This window comes from Lindgomyces ingoldianus (assembly GCF_010093535.1).
Source record: "Lindgomyces ingoldianus strain ATCC 200398 unplaced genomic scaffold BDR25scaffold_1, whole genome shotgun sequence".
In the NCBI taxonomy this organism is placed as follows: domain Eukaryota; kingdom Fungi; phylum Ascomycota; class Dothideomycetes; order Pleosporales; family Lindgomycetaceae; genus Lindgomyces; species Lindgomyces ingoldianus.
The window spans coordinates 2058141-2074930 of NW_022985162.1; the positions used below are offsets into that span (position 1 = coordinate 2058141).

Genomic DNA, 16790 nt, shown 5'->3' on the forward strand with positions numbered 1-16790 from the left:
CAATCTTTAGCGCTAACGAGCCTTGACTGTCGGACACAACCCGATTCAAAGCTCCAGTCTTCAAATTCACTGGTTGATTTGGAAAATTTAATAATTTTTCACTCTAAGCGCTCTACGGCTCCAGAATAGGTTCGCTATGGAATACCTTCTCACTCGATCCTCAGCCCCAGTACGGCGTTCTCAACCCCACAAATGTCGACGCCGTCGAACTGAGGCTATCAGAGTCTTCTTTCTTCCTCTGGCCCGCAAGCTGTTATATGTTAAGAATTATATATATGTTGGGGACTTTGTGAGAACTGACCTCCAGTTGGATGTGCCGATGAACATGGACAAGCCAGTCTACATAACTCTGCGCTTCATTGTTACGGTCCTCATACAATAGCCTTGCAAACTCATACTCGGCTCCATCAAGGCCTTGTCGAGCAAGCTGCAGAGTCAGAGACTTTGAGCCTCTATTGGTTTGCATGTATTGTATGATGTTCCGAACTTGTGCGTTCAAGTGGGTTTCAAGAACTGGAAGAGATGATACGAAAGCGTCAAGCTGTTTCAGACTCGTATGCCCTTCGCCGAAGAGGTCCTCCAGTAGATTTGGAGATACTTGCGAATGCAGCCAAAGTATGCAGACTTGGCCGTTATCTACGAGGTATGCACCGCCTTCCTCGACTTTCGAAAACGATGCACGAACGCCGTCTGGCATATTCAAGTGGCCGTTCTCGTTGGGGAACCCATCTTTTTCGTCGAGGTTGTGTATTGAGATGATTCGGGGGTAAAGGTATAAGGACATTTCCAGAGGTCCCATGGACTTGATCATTCTCACATCATGGACTCTCCTGTCAGTGGGCTCTTTGCCACCTTTGAATGCTCTTGACTTGAGCAGGCCCAAAATGTACATACTGAACTCCTTGAGGTTCTCTGGGAGAACAAGCTGGCCGGGAGGATTGTTCCCGGTGAAGTTCTTCCGGTATCCCGCGAGGATATCAACAGTCTTCTCGGTTAATGCGCCTCTAATTTCTTTAATGGGTTTCTCGGTCACTCTGGCGGCGGCTTCCTTAGCGATGATGCTCACGACAGCGTCCTGATCGACGAATTTCATCGCCTCAGCCGCACCTTCGCTGACACTGGCAACGATGTTGCTGCATCTTACGCGTCGCTGGCCACTCGCAGTAGTGTAGAGGAGTGCACTCTGGAAGTGGGCATCCAGCTTTGGGTCCAGTTTACCATCATAACTGAACATGACACCAATTGCCTTATCAGCATCAACAACGCCAAATTCTAGATCTGCGCCAAATGTGTGGTGGTAGAAGTTGCCATGGTATGCGGATACTTGAAGGCCATTTGAGCATCGAACTTTCATGAGCGCCTGATAGCCAGTTTCTCGAGATACCGTATGTTTGATCTCATTTGAAAGCTTTAGCGTATCCCGTGGAGAGTGGAAATTCGGATAGTAATATACTTCGCCACCTGTCATAGCAGAGACATGGCCTAATGAGCTGTAAGCAACCAATCGCTCGGCAACACTAGGGAAGGCGTGAACGTACCGATTGTGGCAATATCTAGATAGCCTCCACTTGGTGCTGCCATAAAGAAATCTATGCCAATTCCACTCTCTACCATCTTCGTTGCAACCTTTCTGTAGCCTGGATGCTCCGTAGTGAGAAGCTTCTTCTCCGCATCCGTGTTGTGCAAGTTGCCGTCATCTCGAAGGAATAGACGGCCAGGACCCCAGGTGGGAAGGGCTGCTAGTGAGCATATGACCTTGCCTCCAGTAGCCGTAAGAGCGGAGACAGCAGAGCTTAGTACTGGGAGTAGGGAAGGTTCAGGGTTCTTCACCTCTGAGAACATGTGCGGAAGTTGTGTGAGTAAGGAGGTAATCACTGCTTTGGACTCCTCAGGATCCACGAAGAGACCCTCGCTGAGCGGCACGAAAGGATCCTCAATGTCCGGCATCACCATCATCTGGGCTTGATCTAATCCTGGACTAATGTTGTAGAAGTGGATCTCCTTGTCGTATGTGATGACGCCAACCTTTGAACCTGGAGGAAGTTTACGTTGGGAAGCTCCCTCGTCTTGCGATTTATCTTTTTCGTCACCGTACAGTGCGTTTATGATACCTTCACAAAACCCGTCCAGAAATCCACGGTTGATGCCTTCAGCAGTAACGTCTATAACGAATAGCCACCTTAGACCGACAGGCTCCTTAGACCAGTACTCTTTCGGGACCATAAAATCGACAGTCCCCAATGTCAGTTCCGGCCTCTGCATCCGGTCCACTCTGACACCCGATGGATCTGTTGGAGCGAAGTACTCGGGAGGGACGTCGTTCGGGAATGTGCACATGTTACAAACGAACTTATTCCCTCCGGAGCGGAAGGTCATGAAGGGATTGATGTAGGCCCGGCATCGTCGACACCTTGGAGGCCCTGTCTCGCCGAAGTCTAAAACCGGTATGGGTTGTTCTCCCTCTTGCAGCGGGGCCAAAGGCTGAAGAACCAGACCTAGAGGCAAACACGTGGATGCGAGCGCATCGGCAGAAGCGGGGATGTTGTTCAGGGTTAGTCTAGCGAATTTTGGAGAGGAATTGCCCTGGTCGTATGCTACGAAAGGGACAAGAGCAGGAGGCGGCAAATGGTGCTCCATAGTCGGATATACGTGCTCTAGATAGTATTTTGCCGGTGCGTCTCGAGACTTTGGAATGCTGGGTATATGCTCTGGGTCGACACGGCCCTGGCTTGTTGAGGCAGGAGATCCACCCAAAGGCGTTCCTTGCCGAGCAGCATGCTGCATATTTGAGGCTGGGTTCGCGGGGCTATACATTGGCGCTGCAGCCGGGAATTGTGACATAGCGGGAGTGACCTGTGGACTCGCCCATTGCCCTGAACCCAGTTGGGGGGTATTCTGGTTCAGGAATTGGGTCGCTGTGCCGCTCTGAGGCATCCCATTGAATGCCTGTGAGCTTCCACCTGGGCCCTCGATATTGTGATACGCATGCCGGTCCTTCTTCTTGTGTGGCCTCTGCTGCCCCGCTGGATCCACTCCCAACCCCACCGCTCCCATTTGAGATGTTATATTATTCATGCCAGATTCATTCTGCTTTGCAGGCGGCGGCTGTGGAGGAAAATAGCCTTGTTCTTGGATTGGAGGAGTGTTTGGGTTTGGCGTTCCTATGTATTGGTTGGGTGTATGGCCAACTGCTGCACTGCCGGCCTGTTGATAACCCCCAGGGCTAGCTGCGACAGGAGGCCGGAACTTGTTCGGTTCATTCTTTCGCTGGGGTCCGTTCGGGTTCGGCGAGCCTTGCCCCAAGGCATGGTACATTGAGAAGTCCGACATGATTGAGAGAGGGGGGATGGTGGGCGTGGTCGAGGACAACTGTGGTGCACGCGCCTTCACGCACGTATTGAGGGGCTATAACGGCGCGTGCGAATTGCGGGAGGCACCATATCACAGCGGGAGCGAGATGGCGTCAGACTGGGGAAAAGAAAGTCGAAGTCTTGATCTGGGTAATCTGGCATATTTTGTGAGAACATGAAGGTATAGTGGCCCGTGCCCTCCGCCGCGATCTACCCCAGCATCCGTCCGACAAGAGACCACCTAAGCCGATCACCACGTGCAATTGGGCGCCAACTTTACCTTCGCTTCACAGCCGGCGTCCTTTTGTTAATGCTTAGCATCAAGGTTCGAGTTTCTCAAACTATGGAGATTATGTTGATGCGGTTCTTTGGTACACACCTGTATCTATGCCTGTGCTCAAAACAGGGGTTGAGCTCCTTTTCTGTCATGTGCAGAGGAGGCTTTGAAGGACATGTAATCCCGTAAAGGGTTCCGAGGCTCTTGGTAATAATGCACAACTGCGTGCAGCGTACTACGGCAAGCTTCGGATGGCCCGAAAAATTTCACACGAATGTTGGAATGGGATGCTGTATTATGTGACTTGTTCATATATGTCTCTCAGCTATGAGGCAGCACTCTATGACCGACATATCTAACGGATCAACGTGCCTGTCTCGCAATGTCTGCCATTGGACAATTGTGCTCCACGGTCTTGATTCCACATGCCGCTCGAAGTAGAACGGGATGTGGGGAGTTTTGTCCATCTCAATCCTTCATCGACTCTGACGCATCACATCCCCATGAGATTTCATTCCACTCCCTTTATCGAATGCCCTGACTCCAGCCTCCTGACATACCTTGTTAGTAGCTTGCAGCAAAGCTTCAGGAAGCCGGTTCGGCTAGGCTTGCAGCAATGACCAGATGCGAGTTCCTCCTTCAGCGCGTGTCTGATATTCCTTACTCTAATTTGTCGAGATGCTCAAGCCGGGTTAAGACGACTTGTTTGCTTGTCTCTTCAATCTCCCCCGCAAGGAAGACCTCGTCGAGAATAGCATACACCTACGACCTTCGAGTCAGCCCTTGGGTTCATCAAACCCGGTTGCAGTCTCGTAAGAAGAGAAGGTGGCCACTACTCATTCACCCACCTTGTAAAAGTTGAAGACCAGATCTAGCTCGCACACATTCCCAAAAAAGGCATCCAGCACCTCAACAAAGAAGTGGATTGCCTCGAGATACGCCAACTCGTTGTCATTCGTATCGACGCAGGCGCAAAAGAAGAGCCCTGCATAGCGGCGGTATACGATCTTGGATGTGTTTCGAAACTCGACAAAGTTGGATTGGTGCTTCTGGTCGCGGGGGGCAATGAGGCGGTGGACCTGCAGATCGTTTGGTTAAATAGGATCTTCAATTATGGCAAGCAGACCATGTGAAAGTCCAGTTCAACATAGCGTTGTTTTCTGGGCTCGTGGTACAGAAGGAAGAGTGGGGACTCCGCGCGAGCGGGTGTTGGGCTCATGAGGGTAATCGGGTCAGCGTACCTCACCCTTGAGCTTCACCTTCTCTTCGTCCTAGCGGCATGGATTAGTATGTGACTCCGAGAGAGCATGCATATGTTGAGAAAGGCTGGGACTTACACTATACGGCGCATACCATTTCGCCAGCCGAGTCTTCCCTCTATATCGAGTATAATGTCAGTCCCAAGGTTGAGGTAGGTGTGATGCGACACGGCTGACAGCAGCAGGGAACGTACTGGCGATTCTGAATGAGGATAAAGGAGAGAACCATCTTCGCATATACCTGTGGCTGCGGCCGCACCGAAGATTGTCTCTGTGAGTGATGGCGGAAGGTCACTGCATTTACGGTCGCTCTTTAGTGCGCCTGCTTCGAGTCCTGTCCCTTCCCTTCCCCCCCCCCCGGCATGGGCCACGGAACTAGGCTTCTTTTGGCGCAAGCTGTTGGTCCGAGCTCAATGAGCTGCATGACATTGATGGTGACCCGATTTAGCCGACCTGTAGGGTGAATGCATTCATGGTCCTTCGCCGCAACGGCCCAAAAGCAGGCGGCCCGCCCCCTGATGTTGTACCTACTGTCGTGCAACTGTCTTCATGAGATGCGCACATGGCAACCTGCACGGAATCACAAGCCACCTTTATTCGAAACTGAACGGCGATCAACTAGCCTCAGAAAGATTATCTTCAACTCCAAAAATGCATCTATCAGGAGAACATTCACAGAAGATCCACTGCCTTGCATTGGAACACACAACCCAGATTCTACTCTCACGGCCAGGCCCCAGTGCCTCAAACCAACTCTCCATGCTCGCGCCGGTATTGGTCAAAGAGGTCTCTACTATCTTTCGGCGGGGGAATTGGTCCGAAGTGACCAGCCATGTATCTCTCGTATATGCTGAGGTCCACTGGTGAGGTGGCTGCCCGCGGCGAACCCCTGAGCGTTTCAAATTCCCATTCCGGTATCTCCACTGCCTGTGGCATTGAGATATTATTCACTTGTCGCGGGCTGTTGCTCCCTCTAATATGCAAAGAGCGTTTGATCTGGCCAGAAAGGGAACTGCTGACTCGTGTAACGACAGAGTCGTTTCGCTGCTTTCCATTTGGGTAGATGCAGGCAATGGGAACGTGCGGGTGCGCAAAGAGATAAACTTGTAGGAAGGGTATTGAGGCGCAAATGATTGCAAGGTTCAACTCCAGCTGTGACCAGATGAAAACATTGAACCCATTCCCTTTTGACTTGGTCAGACCTCGACGAAAAGAAAATAAGATGGTATGAAGTGTCTCTTACACGTAGCATCTCCATTAGCACTACTAGCCAGACGTGCGAGAAACCATGTCCGCGTTATTGAGAGCCCCATCACGCTGCAATGTATCAGCTCTCTGCCAAAAGAGCTAGATTAGAGATCCTACGTAATGCCTGTAACAGATACCGCCCGTAGCCCCCACCTCTGGGCCATGGACATTGGAATATTTCGAAGCACCAAGAAAGGGGTGGTGATGGAGTAGAGCAGAGATATTGAGTTGAGAGTCCCTTGTAAAGGATAAGAGACATGTTGGCTAGCACAAGATCGCCGAATTTGGTGGTTTCGATAAGGTATTTTCCAATATGCGGAGACGGGATGGCAAAGCAGAGTCTGATACAACAGAAATGCTAAGGTGTAAAGCGAGGTTAGTATTATGAAGCCGTAAATGATCCGTTTCAGAGCTCTTGTGCAAGGGGGATCTAGCCTGCGATAAAAACAGAGTACTGAAATTTTCGTCAAACAAGCACTCAAAAGAAATGCTCCTTCACATAGCCATTCTATCTGTGCAATCGTCAGCCAATGGATCTAGCCAAGAGAAAAGGAGCAAGCACCAGAGCTGCGCAGCTATAAAGCTGAGGCTCGAGATCCCACATGTGTCTATCAAACCCGTACTTCAATGTCCCTTTAGTAGGCGTATCAGCAAGTGTTCATGCTGGCGGTGAAGTAAAATCACCTGTCACGCTGGATGCAGTGAATAATGCGGCAAATATCTGAAATAGTATCAGCACATAGCTTCTTTAAGACAAGGGAAACCTACCCAGGCGGCGCATACGAGGACGTCGTCAAGACCAAAGCGACCATCGCGCTTCTTCCTATGTGCAGAAATCCGAGCGGCCAGTATGATGAACGAACTGCTCACAAGGGTAATGCTAAATGCTGGATACCAATTTCGTCTAGTAGTGTTGGGATTGCTCGTTACTGGCCAATGCGATATCACGTCTGAAGTGAGACTCGAGAAATCTCCCGCCATCACAAGTGCGACTAGAGGGAACCGTCAGGATCCAGAGAGCACCACGTAGAAGGCTTAGAAAGAAGTGGAGGGTGTCTTGAAGATTCAAGCTGAATTGATGATCGAGGATCCAGACCTAAGTAATGCGGGTGCATCTAGAGGAGGTAAGGGTATAGCGGCAGTAACGTTATTACCTGTTCACACACGGACCTGTCGAACGTGGTCTCTTAAATGCGGGCACCAGGGATCAAGCATGGCCTAGATGGTAGATCCGCGTTTAGTGTGGGGAAGGGATTCGTACGCCACGAAGATTACCAGGATCGCTTTTCTCCAGTAGATGGCAGGCCCGAAATCTGAAGTGCAGGCGCCTCTCCATGATTTTGTGCTGGATAAAATGCTCCACTATAGCCGCCAAGTGTGGTAATCCTGCACCTGGATGCGAACTTTGCAGGATTCGACCACTCTCAGGCATATTTTCGGATATGCAGGGTACAGACCGTTATCGTTTTGGTTCCTTGGAGTTTGCGTGTCAGGTGGCAAGGCTCACCCAGTACAACAAGGGCCTTGTCTACACAATGGTGGTGTGCTAGCTACCAAGTTTGACGCTGTGCATGGAAGCGAATGTCTTGAAGATAAATTTGGATTATATTGTAATATTTGCTGGAAAATAAGCGTAAAAACACAGAGAGATTTGTTCAGAATTGAGGAAAAGTTGAGGTCCTAAGAGAGCTGTTCTAAAGGCCAAAACCTAAAAGAAGATTTCGTCAGGAACTTCCACATTTCGAACAGTGGAATAACCTGTATGAGGGTAAGTATACTCGCTCTACGACTAAGGATCCCTTAGGGCAAGTAGAATAGGGCCACAAGCTCCTCCTGAAAACCTCTCTTTGTGCGCGTGATCCTTACTTGGGGTCATTGCCTGCCAACAGCGGAAATGAAGCTCGGATGCTCTACAATCCGTGGTTTTGGTCGACCAGATGTTCGGGATATCGCCCTTTCGAAGACTTTCAAGGAAACTGACCAGCAATGTGCAGGAGGTTTGCATTAGCCAATGATTGGGAAGGAGGAATGATCCGTGAACTGTTAATGGCCATTCAGAGGAGAATTGTGGATAACTCCGCCAATTGAAAAGACTCGTATGGAAAAGGTAATTTGAAGTAGGCGGTGAAGGGCATGCACATCGTTTTAACCCGAATGCGCCGTGATCCGAAAGTCTAGTCATCGCATGTCAGAGTATGGGTTGATGCAGCTGATGCAGCCAAGATCTGGAGAAACCTGTGCGTTTGAGCTGCGAATTTACCCAACCTGTTGGAACGATTAACCAGCGCGCTCCAATGGTTCCCAATGGCAGAAAGGCTGTCGGCAATAGTGAAGAGAATGCGAAAGCTACAATCGCTCTAGGACAAATCCCAATACGACCTCTAGTTAAAAAGTGTGAAGTCTCAAAGGTTGCGACATTGTGTGTCTCTTGCATGTATGTCAAAAGAAGAGTTGGTCAAAGTTGCAATGGTCTGTGACACAAAGCATTCAATGAATGGTAGCGAGGGAAGGGGTCAGGCTGTGTGATTCTATAGAGACCCTTGCCAATAGCGATCCCTAGCTCTTTATGAAGAAGATTGCATACTGCAGCCATCGTCGCAGGATGTTGAAAGGGTTGGTCCAATGTCAGTTTCCCCACTTGCTTAATTTGACGATTTCCCCTAATCTTGAATCGGCTCGCTCCGTGCGCGTCGTTCACGGCGCCGAATGCAAACGATACCAAGAGGCCATGCCAATGGTGGGGAAGAGATAGCAACTCCGTCAAGCAGGCGAGCCACACACATGAACCATGGCCAGGAACGAGACCGACGTAGAGTGTGAAGAGAGTGCGGTAAGCATTAGGAAGATTGATAAGCAGAGCCTGCCAACACCCCCTGGGTCGCTTGCGTAACGCTTTGCTACGCAAGAGTAATCTAGTAGAGTTGCTTGGTGAACTCCCTGTTACTCAAAATGTGCTTCGAAAAATCCAGTCGGACCCACCTGTCACAACAGCCTGACAATCTAACAAGCTTCAAAATTCCAGAGTACCACGCCATCGCCGACGCAACCACCAAAGAACACCATATGCTGTGAGTCAAGAGTGCCAGTAATCGCACCCGTTCAGAGTTCACCATACTACCCTTGCAGCTGGGAGAATGAAGCCGTGTATCTTAGCCCTAATGGGTACGGTGAGAGGATCGTAAGAACGGCTTGAGATATTGATATCGGGAATGTCGACGAATGGTGCCTATTAAAGCTAACCTCTATTTGTCCAAAGGCTGCTAGTGATTCCAGAGAGATTTCAAGGAGGCGAAGTCTTGTCAGGGATCGCAACATTTGTAAGGATGATATATGATCACATGAGTTCCGATTTCCAGTAGATGGCTCCATTGCAATTGGTCAGGGTACAGCCCGCACTTTTCCCCTGAAAGAACGGATCATCCGAAACCTGGCGACTTTGGGTATTTTGTAATCGGATGGATCGTCGCTAGAGGATGAAATATAAGACATGCCATAAAGGTCTTGCCCTTGGGAATACCAGATGAACGTTGTGTTCCACTTCTCATGGTTTGAACATACGCAAACGTGTTGGCGACCCTGGTATGTGGAAGAATTGGCTGTACCTACATCCTAACCTCAATGTCAAAATGGAATGGAGAAGGTAGAAGAGTGAAGAGAGTGGCGTCAGGGCAAAAGGCGAGATGAGAAACGACCTTGGCGAGGTGACAGTGGATTGAGGAGTCGCTAATCTATAGAGGACTCAGAGATACTTACTAAACAATAATCCTTCACGGAACAAAGATTCAAACAAATGTGTTTCCTGTGGCTTGCGTCAGGGTGTTGCACCAACGAGTTCTCGCAGGCAAAGGAGGAGAGCACAGCCGCAAACGAGACACGAGAGACACGAGAGACTAAGACAGCCGCACACGAGAGACGTAATTGAAAACGCGTCCATAGGCCGGGTTCTATCATTGCAAGTATGTAAGTGGTGTTGAAGACGCGAGCTCTTCCGATTCCGAAGCCGGACGCGCAGCCGTTGGTTAATTCGCGTGGAGATGGATCGCCCGACGGCTGGAAGGCGTTCAAGTAACGTTTCACGATTGCACAAAGTTTCGTAGCCCCGAGATAGACAAGAAGCAAGCATCCCACTTCAAAGACGTTTGGGTGGAAAACCGATCGAAAATAGGTAACTGTCGGCTCCAGCTGATTGGTGGAAGGGTCGTGACGTGCAAATTTGACATCTCCAGGCTACTTGCGGCCGCGCCCCACGCTCCTTGCAAGGCAATTTGACACCACCTCAAGACCAGCTCGACCGCATCCCACTCCGCTTCGGCTCACCCAGTACCTCACAGAAAATTCGGCCTGGACTTTCCCACTCTCGTGACCCTCTACTGCTCTCCATTCATCCCGCCCCGCCTTCATGCAGGGCGCATGAAGAACGGGACACAATTCTGACCTGCAGGCACCCAGCCCTCAGCCTTAGAGGAAGAATCGAGGTTTGCTTCTGGAACTCTGGAGGCCCCCTGAGTCAGCATGCTCAGTTTCTGGGTTTTGCATGAGTGCTGGCAGACCCGCAGCATAGAGAGATTGGGTGGAGACGGCGGGTATCATGGTTCATGCGACCGCGGAAGAGACTTGGCAAAGTTGAGTGTGGTTCGACAGGCATCAAATGGACCTCGGGAACGAGACATAACATGAGGTGGGCGTCATCTGCTCCGGCGAAGATTTTCCAGATCTATCCGGGTCCTCGCCGAGTACGGTCAGAATGGAAGTTTTGGTGTTGACGTGCTACCCGAGTTGGAGTGGTGGGTAGAGTGCACAAGGGTTTCTCCAGCATCCCACGGTCACGGTCACGGTCACGGTCACGGTCAAGGTCAAGGTCATGCAAGGCACGTGAAACCCAATTTGAGATTACTTGCAGCAGCTTCAGCGCAGAAGACGCGAAGGGTAAGCTTGTCAAACACCAACCAGGCGTCCAGTGTTGCTTGGGTGATCGCGTTGGTTGTGGATGTCTCGGGAGATGAGATGACTTCATGGCCAAACGAAATCGATGTTGAGCTTATCTCTGCGTCGAGGATTCGCATAATAGTTCGTCGCGTCGAACAAAGCCCTCACGCCTTTGTCCTTGGCCAGCACACGGAAGAGGGCTGGAGCAAACGTTTGTCGACCCCCCCGACCAAAGAGAAGCTTGGGAGCATCAAGTGGACCGTGGACAAGGCTTGGCCTCGTCCCCGAATACGGACTAGTGTTCTCCTCGGCATCCAGCCAATCATCAGGCGCAAGCCCTTATCAGTGGGTGTCCGGTTTAGAAATGCGCTTGACAAAGCCCAGGACGATTCATGAGACGGAACGGCTTGGCACGGGATACTTCCTTCACTTGAAACTGCATCCACCATCATCGAAGCACGAGAGTTGCAAATGAGGGCAGTGGGTGCACCGACGCAGACCTTGATCCAACGAGGGCTTCCCTACGGAATAGCCTGCAACGTGGCCGGCTAGAAGGCGTGGCTGCGACCGTCAATTATCAATGTGATGGGTACAGAGATAACGAGCACGCGAGGAACAATGGTCTCGCCCTGCAAGGTGACGCCAGGCCGATCAGACCGGGCAGAAAAAAAAAAACAGAGCTCCAGATCTTAATGCGAACCCCACGACTGTGGGAGATGCGCCTCGTTTATTTTGCCTCAAACCACCGACTTGGACAAGGGTAGATAAGGTCTCATTGAAGTTGAATCTCCATAAAGCATCCCCCGGTGGTGCTACCCGGCGACCTGCTTATTTCTATATCACTGGAGCCGATCCAGCCTTCTTTCCTCCCTTTGGTAGCTTTTCACAGCTTCACACCACGATCCTTTATACTTTTAATTATTTTCCCACGACACGCTTGTCTGAGCACAATAGTCCACCATGTCTTACTCGTGGGTTGGCCCACCTACGGTCTTCAATGGCACCAATGCCTTTGAGGGTGGAGATTCCAGTAAGTCACCTCCGTAGCACCGACCCATGTGAACCCTACTCCACCGTTTTCGTCCGATCCACCCCAAAAAAGTTTCCATTTAGCTTCACGAAGGCCCTCGTTAACAATGACACTCTAATAGACGTTGAAAACATAAATCAATGGTTCCAATCCGGTGACCAGGCCTACATCATCGTGGCTTCGGCCATGGTGTTAGTCATGGTACCAGGTCTTGGTTTCCTCTACTCCGGTCTTGCCCGAAGGAAATCTGCTCTGTCCTTAATTTGGGCATGTATGGCTTCCTGCTCCGTCATCACTTTCCAATGGTACTTCTGGGGATATTCGCTGGCCTTCAGCCAGTATGGCAAGAGCGGTTTCATAGGTGATCTCTCTAAATTCGGGCTCATGAAGACTCTGGGAGCTCCCAGCCCTGGCAGCCCCTTGATCCCAGATCTTCTCTATGCTTTCTATCAGGTATTTCTTGCGTGCTCCTGCCTTTCTTCAGTACCCAGACTAACGTAACTCCTCAGATGCAATTCTGCGCCGTCACAGCCGCCATTGTTGTCGGAGCAGTTGCCGAACGAGGCCGCTTGATCCCCATGATGGTATTCATCTTCTGCTGGGCTACACTTGTATACTGCCCAATTGCTTGCTGGGCCTGGAACGTTAATGGATGGTTTTTCAAATGGGGCGGACTCGACTACGCTGGTGGAGGCCCCGTCGAAATTGGCTCTGGTATGTCTGCCTTGGCCTACTCCATGGTCTTAGGAAGACGCCAGGAGAAGATGATGCTCAACTTCCGCCCACACAACGTTTCTTTGATCACCCTCGGCACGATTTTGCTCTGGTTCGGTTGGTTGGGTTTCAATGGAGGCTCTGCTTTCGGTGCTAACCTTCGTGCCACCATGGCGTGCTGGAACTCGAACTTGACTGCTATGTTCGCCGCTACGGCTTGGGTTCTTCTCGATTGGCGCCTTGCTCGCAAATGGTCTATGGTCGGCTGGTGCTCAGGTTGCATTTCTGGCCTCGTTGCTGCTACGCCCGCCTCTGGCTACATCCCACCTTGGGCTAGTGTTGTTCTAGGTATCGTCACAGGTATCGTGTGCAATTTTGCCACCAAAGGTTCGATTACCTCCAGTCCTTTGCAAATGTAGTATGAGACTGACCTCCAACTAGTGAAATTCTGGATCAAGATTGATGATGCCCTCGACGTGTTCGCTGAGCACGGTGTCGCTGGCATGATTGGTCTCCTGTTCAACGGTATCTTTGGTGCTGCTTACATCATTGGTCTTGATGGTGTCAATACTGGCCTCTTTCCCGGTGGCTGGATTGAGCACAACTATAAGCAACTCTACATCCAGTTCTCCTATGTTGTGGCCGCTACTGCATATGCCTTCGTTGTCAGCGCTCTGCTCGCTTTCATCATCGACAAGATTCCCGGCCTGCACCTCCGTGCGTCCGAAGAGGCTGAACTTCTTGGAATGGATGACGACCAGCTCGGAGAATTTGCCTACGACTACGTCGAGGTTCGCCGTGATTACCTTGCCTGGACACCCGCCAAGAACGACCCTATCTCCACCGAGCACTCGATTCCTCAAGGAGAACGCCACGGCATTGCGCAGCACAGCCAGATGCTAGAGGGCAAGGAGCCAAGTGAGAGCAGCGGAGACGCTCACACTGGTATTAGCGGTGACCGCCACGCCATTGCCGCAGAGAAACCTGAACTTCAGGCGTAAACAGTCTGAATTGACTTCTCGTCTGTTTCTGACATGGAGTCTAGAGTGAGCATTTTAGGAGTTAAATATACCACTAACTGTGTCTGTCTTTTCCAGTAGAGGGTTGGTGACCGGCACAGAATGTCTTGTCGGCCTAGACGTTGGTGGATTTGTAGCAACAACAGGCATTTGCCACTTCCTAATCCTCTATTTTCATCCTGTATTGTACATATAAAATTGCTACAGCCTCGCTGGTACTGAGCAATTCAAAAATCATTTAAATCCCATCCGTGATTCTCCCCTGTTCAGTGAAGCAGGAGCTCCCCAAACATAGTCTGCCAAGCTTTCGTCGTCACCACAAGTATCGGCTTCTCTTGCATAAGCAAAGGCACCGTTTCGCTCAGCAGCTTGTCAAGTGGCAAAAGGTTGCCCTTATCTGCCAAGTGTGACGGTCTTGTGACCTCGTCATTGATGGCTCCCGCCGAATCTAATGCCAAGCCCTTATTTCTTATCTCGCATCCCCGACCAGCACGTTCACCAGCACCATTTGCAGTCACACTAGTCCGTCGGATGGCGATCACAACGGACTTCCCTTCCCCGGATTCCACAAGCCTGTCCCAAGAAACCAGGGCTCATGATATCACGGCGGGCCTCAACTGAACGCTCACGTCTAAAGCATCATCGCTTCTAGAAATGCATCAAAATCCGCATTCTTATCTCTCCACAGGATACACAATTTGGTGATTCTCGCTCCTTATATCGATGGTGCCCATTTGGCGGATGGAATTGATCTCGCCGAACCACCTTACTGGCCGAGTTACAACTGCCACATCGACCCATTTCTCCATGCCAAGAACATGGCTTGATATCGCGTTCTTTCGGCTCATGACACTGTCAGGAGATATGAGCATCTGTAATTTAGAGCTGATCGAGGCCACAAGTCTGTGATATGCGGGAGAAGTCCTTATGTGGGTGGAACTTACGGCTCGCTCGTTAGTCGGGCCAAATCAATTTCTCCAAGCACGCCTCGCCTTTGGCTAGCGGCATTTGACACTGCAATGGGTTTCTAAGTAGGACAAGCTTCTGTCTCCTATCTTCGCTTCTAAGAGCTGATAAATTGAACAGGCAACCAAGACGTGATCAAAATGTGCACCTCACGAGTCTCTCTCCACTCTTAAGGACTGCCGACAGCTCACATGTACTTGCATGTTGGCACACTGACGGAAGCCTGCATCCCCTTAACGCTCTCTGTGATTTGAGTAAGAAGTCTACAGTCGCGTGCAAAGCTGGCTTCACCTCTTGAGCACACAAAGATTCTTTTAAGCTTTTGGCATGCTAGGACCTCCTGATATGACCTAACCAACCACCTGCTGTCAAGCTTTGAGAGTCCTGGGTTGGCTCGAACTCTGCGGACTAGCGGTTTCGGAAAGGCTTGGCAGGCGTTACAGTCAAACCCCGCCAAGCTGATAGGAATCCAGCCACGTCAATTCAATCGCCTTACTGAGGGTATTGGCTTACTAGGGTTGCCAAGATGTGTCTTGGCGATAATTTAATTATATAAGCTAACTATCTAGTGTTTGTTGGCGCTAATGTTGAGCCTTGTAGGCTTAATATTACCTCTCTAGGCGCTTAAGTTAGCAGATGTCTGTATTAATTACTGTCTCTTAGTGTTGTTAGTATTATAGGAGTAACTAGATAGCCTAAATTACTTAATAAGTTATAGGTAGAGGTATAATCTTGCCCTTATCTTTAGCTTAAGCCTCCTTAGTATTAACGCTATTGTTATGCTCTACAACTATATCCTTAAGCATTTAATCTTCCTCTCTAATATTAGTGTCCTTATTAATTAGATTAAGGAAGTTACTAAGGCTTATTATATCCTGTATCTAGCTAGCCTCCTGCGTATAATTGTATAGGCCTAAGAGGTCTAGTTCTGGCTAGAGGGGTAGCTGCAGTACCTGTAGTAGGATAACTGTACTGCAGCAGAAGCAATTATATATTGTTAAGCTTAATATATTATCTATCTAAGCAATGTGTAGCTATTAAAGCGTGTTTTAAAGTGTAATTATTAATAAGAGGTTATAGCTAGCCTTATACTTCTTTACTATAAATTAAAGCTAGTATTTTCTATAGTAGGTCTTTAAATTCTAGATAATCCCTTAATTAAGAAGTTAATATAGGCTTGTTGTATTTAGTAAAAGAAAGGCAACGCAGATATAGGATAGTAAAGAAGCCTGCTGCAAGCCTTAAATGTAAGCCTTAAAGTTATCTATAAGAAGGAGAATTAGCTAAGCTATAACACTGCTATAAAAATATATTAACTACTTAGCTATAAGTGTTAAGTTTATCTATGCCTTCTTATTTACACGCTAATATATATTAAGCGCTTAGAGATTAATACTATAGAGAGGTTAAGGCTGCTTAGCATAGCTAATAAGCTATAGAGATAGCTAATAAGAGCTAGTTGTGTTAGTACAGCATACTATAGTAATTCTTAACTTTAACTTTTTAACTCTAGGTAGAGGCTAAGTTAATAGCTCTTCTGCTAGTGTATTTCTCTAAAATAACTTTATCTTATTTATATTATATATATCCTCTTTAGCATACTTGCTATAGATTGTTTAAACTAATTTTATTGCCTCCTCTGCTATAGTATTGTCTACAGATCTAGCCTTGCTGTGGCGCTGTTAAAACTTAATATTAAAGCGCTGCTAGAACTAATATAGCTAGCCCTAGCTAAACTTTAGAGGAGGTAGATGTTGATACTTGTTAATCTGCGGCTAAATCTTGCGTGCTTTCTTAAGAAGCAGGTTGCTAGTAATATAGGCTCTGCGAGCTTCTATTAACTAGAACTACTAGAAGAGTATTAAGTTAAGGATTAGCTAATTGCTAGTTGTATGTTACACTGCTAATTGTAACAATTCTCATAAATCGTTCCATCTCAGGTCGCCCGGAACCTATCTGAAGGGTCTCTGTATCGGCTCCGACCCTGGCTCGACCCTGACT

General features: G+C 49.1%; 5 protein-coding genes across 5 annotated transcripts; 2 read left to right on the forward strand and 3 right to left on the reverse strand.

Moving 5' to 3' along the window:
* Positions 1-107: 107 nt before the first annotated feature.
* Positions 108-3479, reverse strand: BDR25DRAFT_275695 (Sec23/Sec24 family protein-like protein). Its single transcript, XM_033687504.1, has 3 exons — positions 1539-3479; positions 302-1482; positions 108-250 (listed from the first exon to the last, which is right to left on the reverse strand). Exons 1-3 carry the CDS (start codon positions 3328-3330, stop codon positions 161-163), a joined length of 3063 nt encoding a protein of 1020 aa, XP_033554863.1. The 5' UTR covers positions 3331-3479; the 3' UTR covers positions 108-160.
* Positions 3480-3919: 440 nt separating this feature from the next.
* BDR25DRAFT_250529 (AP-2 complex subunit sigma) lies at positions 3920-5170 on the reverse strand. The gene is made up of 5 exons (XM_033686073.1): positions 5081-5170; positions 4965-5004; positions 4869-4898; positions 4476-4706; positions 3920-4389 (listed from the first exon to the last, which is right to left on the reverse strand). The coding sequence occupies exons 1-5, from the start codon at positions 5113-5115 to the stop codon at positions 4288-4290; spliced, it is 438 nt and encodes a 145-aa protein (XP_033554864.1). The 5' UTR covers positions 5116-5170; the 3' UTR covers positions 3920-4287.
* Positions 5009-5786, forward strand: BDR25DRAFT_6607 (uncharacterized protein). Its single transcript, XM_033698890.1, has one exon. The coding sequence runs from the start codon at positions 5351-5353 to the stop codon at positions 5738-5740; it is 390 nt and encodes a 129-aa protein (XP_033554865.1). The 5' UTR covers positions 5009-5350; the 3' UTR covers positions 5741-5786.
* A 6196-nt stretch (positions 5787-11982) lies between these two features.
* Positions 11983-14073, forward strand: BDR25DRAFT_275700 (ammonium transporter-like protein). Its single transcript, XM_033687505.1, has 3 exons — positions 11983-12543; positions 12600-13191; positions 13246-14073. The coding sequence occupies exons 1-3, from the start codon at positions 12058-12060 to the stop codon at positions 13803-13805; spliced, it is 1638 nt and encodes a 545-aa protein (XP_033554866.1). The 5' UTR covers positions 11983-12057; the 3' UTR covers positions 13806-14073.
* A 16-nt stretch (positions 14074-14089) lies between these two features.
* BDR25DRAFT_348313 (uncharacterized protein) lies at positions 14090-16724 on the reverse strand (the record flags this gene model as incomplete). The annotated part of the gene is made up of 10 exons (XM_033694392.1): positions 14090-14259; positions 14311-14376; positions 14411-14447; positions 14510-14726; positions 14768-14821; positions 14862-14937; positions 14981-15074; positions 15127-15247; positions 15286-15301; positions 16691-16724. The coding sequence occupies 10 exons, from the start codon at positions 16722-16724 to the stop codon at positions 14090-14092; spliced, it is 885 nt and encodes a 294-aa protein (XP_033554867.1).
* Positions 16725-16790: the final 66 nt, after the last annotated feature.

Excerpts from the sequence above, each read along its gene's own strand:
- BDR25DRAFT_275695 (XM_033687504.1), bottom strand. The coding sequence starts at position 3,330 with ATGTCGGACTTCTCAATGTACCATGCCTTGGGGCAAGGCTCGCCGAAC. Across the intron at positions 1,483-1,538 it reads TCTAGATATTGCCACAATCG|GCCATGTCTCTGCTATGACA; the intron begins GTACGTTCACGC and ends ACAGCTCATTAG. Across the intron at positions 251-301 it reads ATCGGCACATCCAACTGGAG|CTTGCGGGCCAGAGGAAGAA; the intron begins GTCAGTTCTCAC and ends AACATATAACAG.
- BDR25DRAFT_250529 (XM_033686073.1), bottom strand. The coding sequence starts at position 5,115 with ATGGTTCTCTCCTTTATCCTCATTCAGAATCGCCA. Across the intron at positions 5,005-5,080 it reads ATCCTCATTCAGAATCGCCA|AGGGAAGACTCGGCTGGCGA; the intron begins GTACGTTCCCTG and ends TACTCGATATAG. Across the intron at positions 4,899-4,964 it reads AATGGTATGCGCCGTATAGT|GACGAAGAGAAGGTGAAGCT; the intron begins GTAAGTCCCAGC and ends CCATGCCGCTAG.
- BDR25DRAFT_6607 (XM_033698890.1), top strand. The coding sequence starts at position 5,351 with ATGCATTCATGGTCCTTCGCCGCAACGGCCCAAAAGCAGGCGGCCCGC.
- BDR25DRAFT_275700 (XM_033687505.1), top strand. The coding sequence starts at position 12,058 with ATGGCACCAATGCCTTTGAGGGTGGAGATTCCAGTAAGTCACCTCCGT. Across the intron at positions 12,544-12,599 it reads TTCTCTATGCTTTCTATCAG|ATGCAATTCTGCGCCGTCAC; the intron begins GTATTTCTTGCG and ends GTAACTCCTCAG. Across the intron at positions 13,192-13,245 it reads GTGCAATTTTGCCACCAAAG|TGAAATTCTGGATCAAGATT; the intron begins GTTCGATTACCT and ends ACCTCCAACTAG.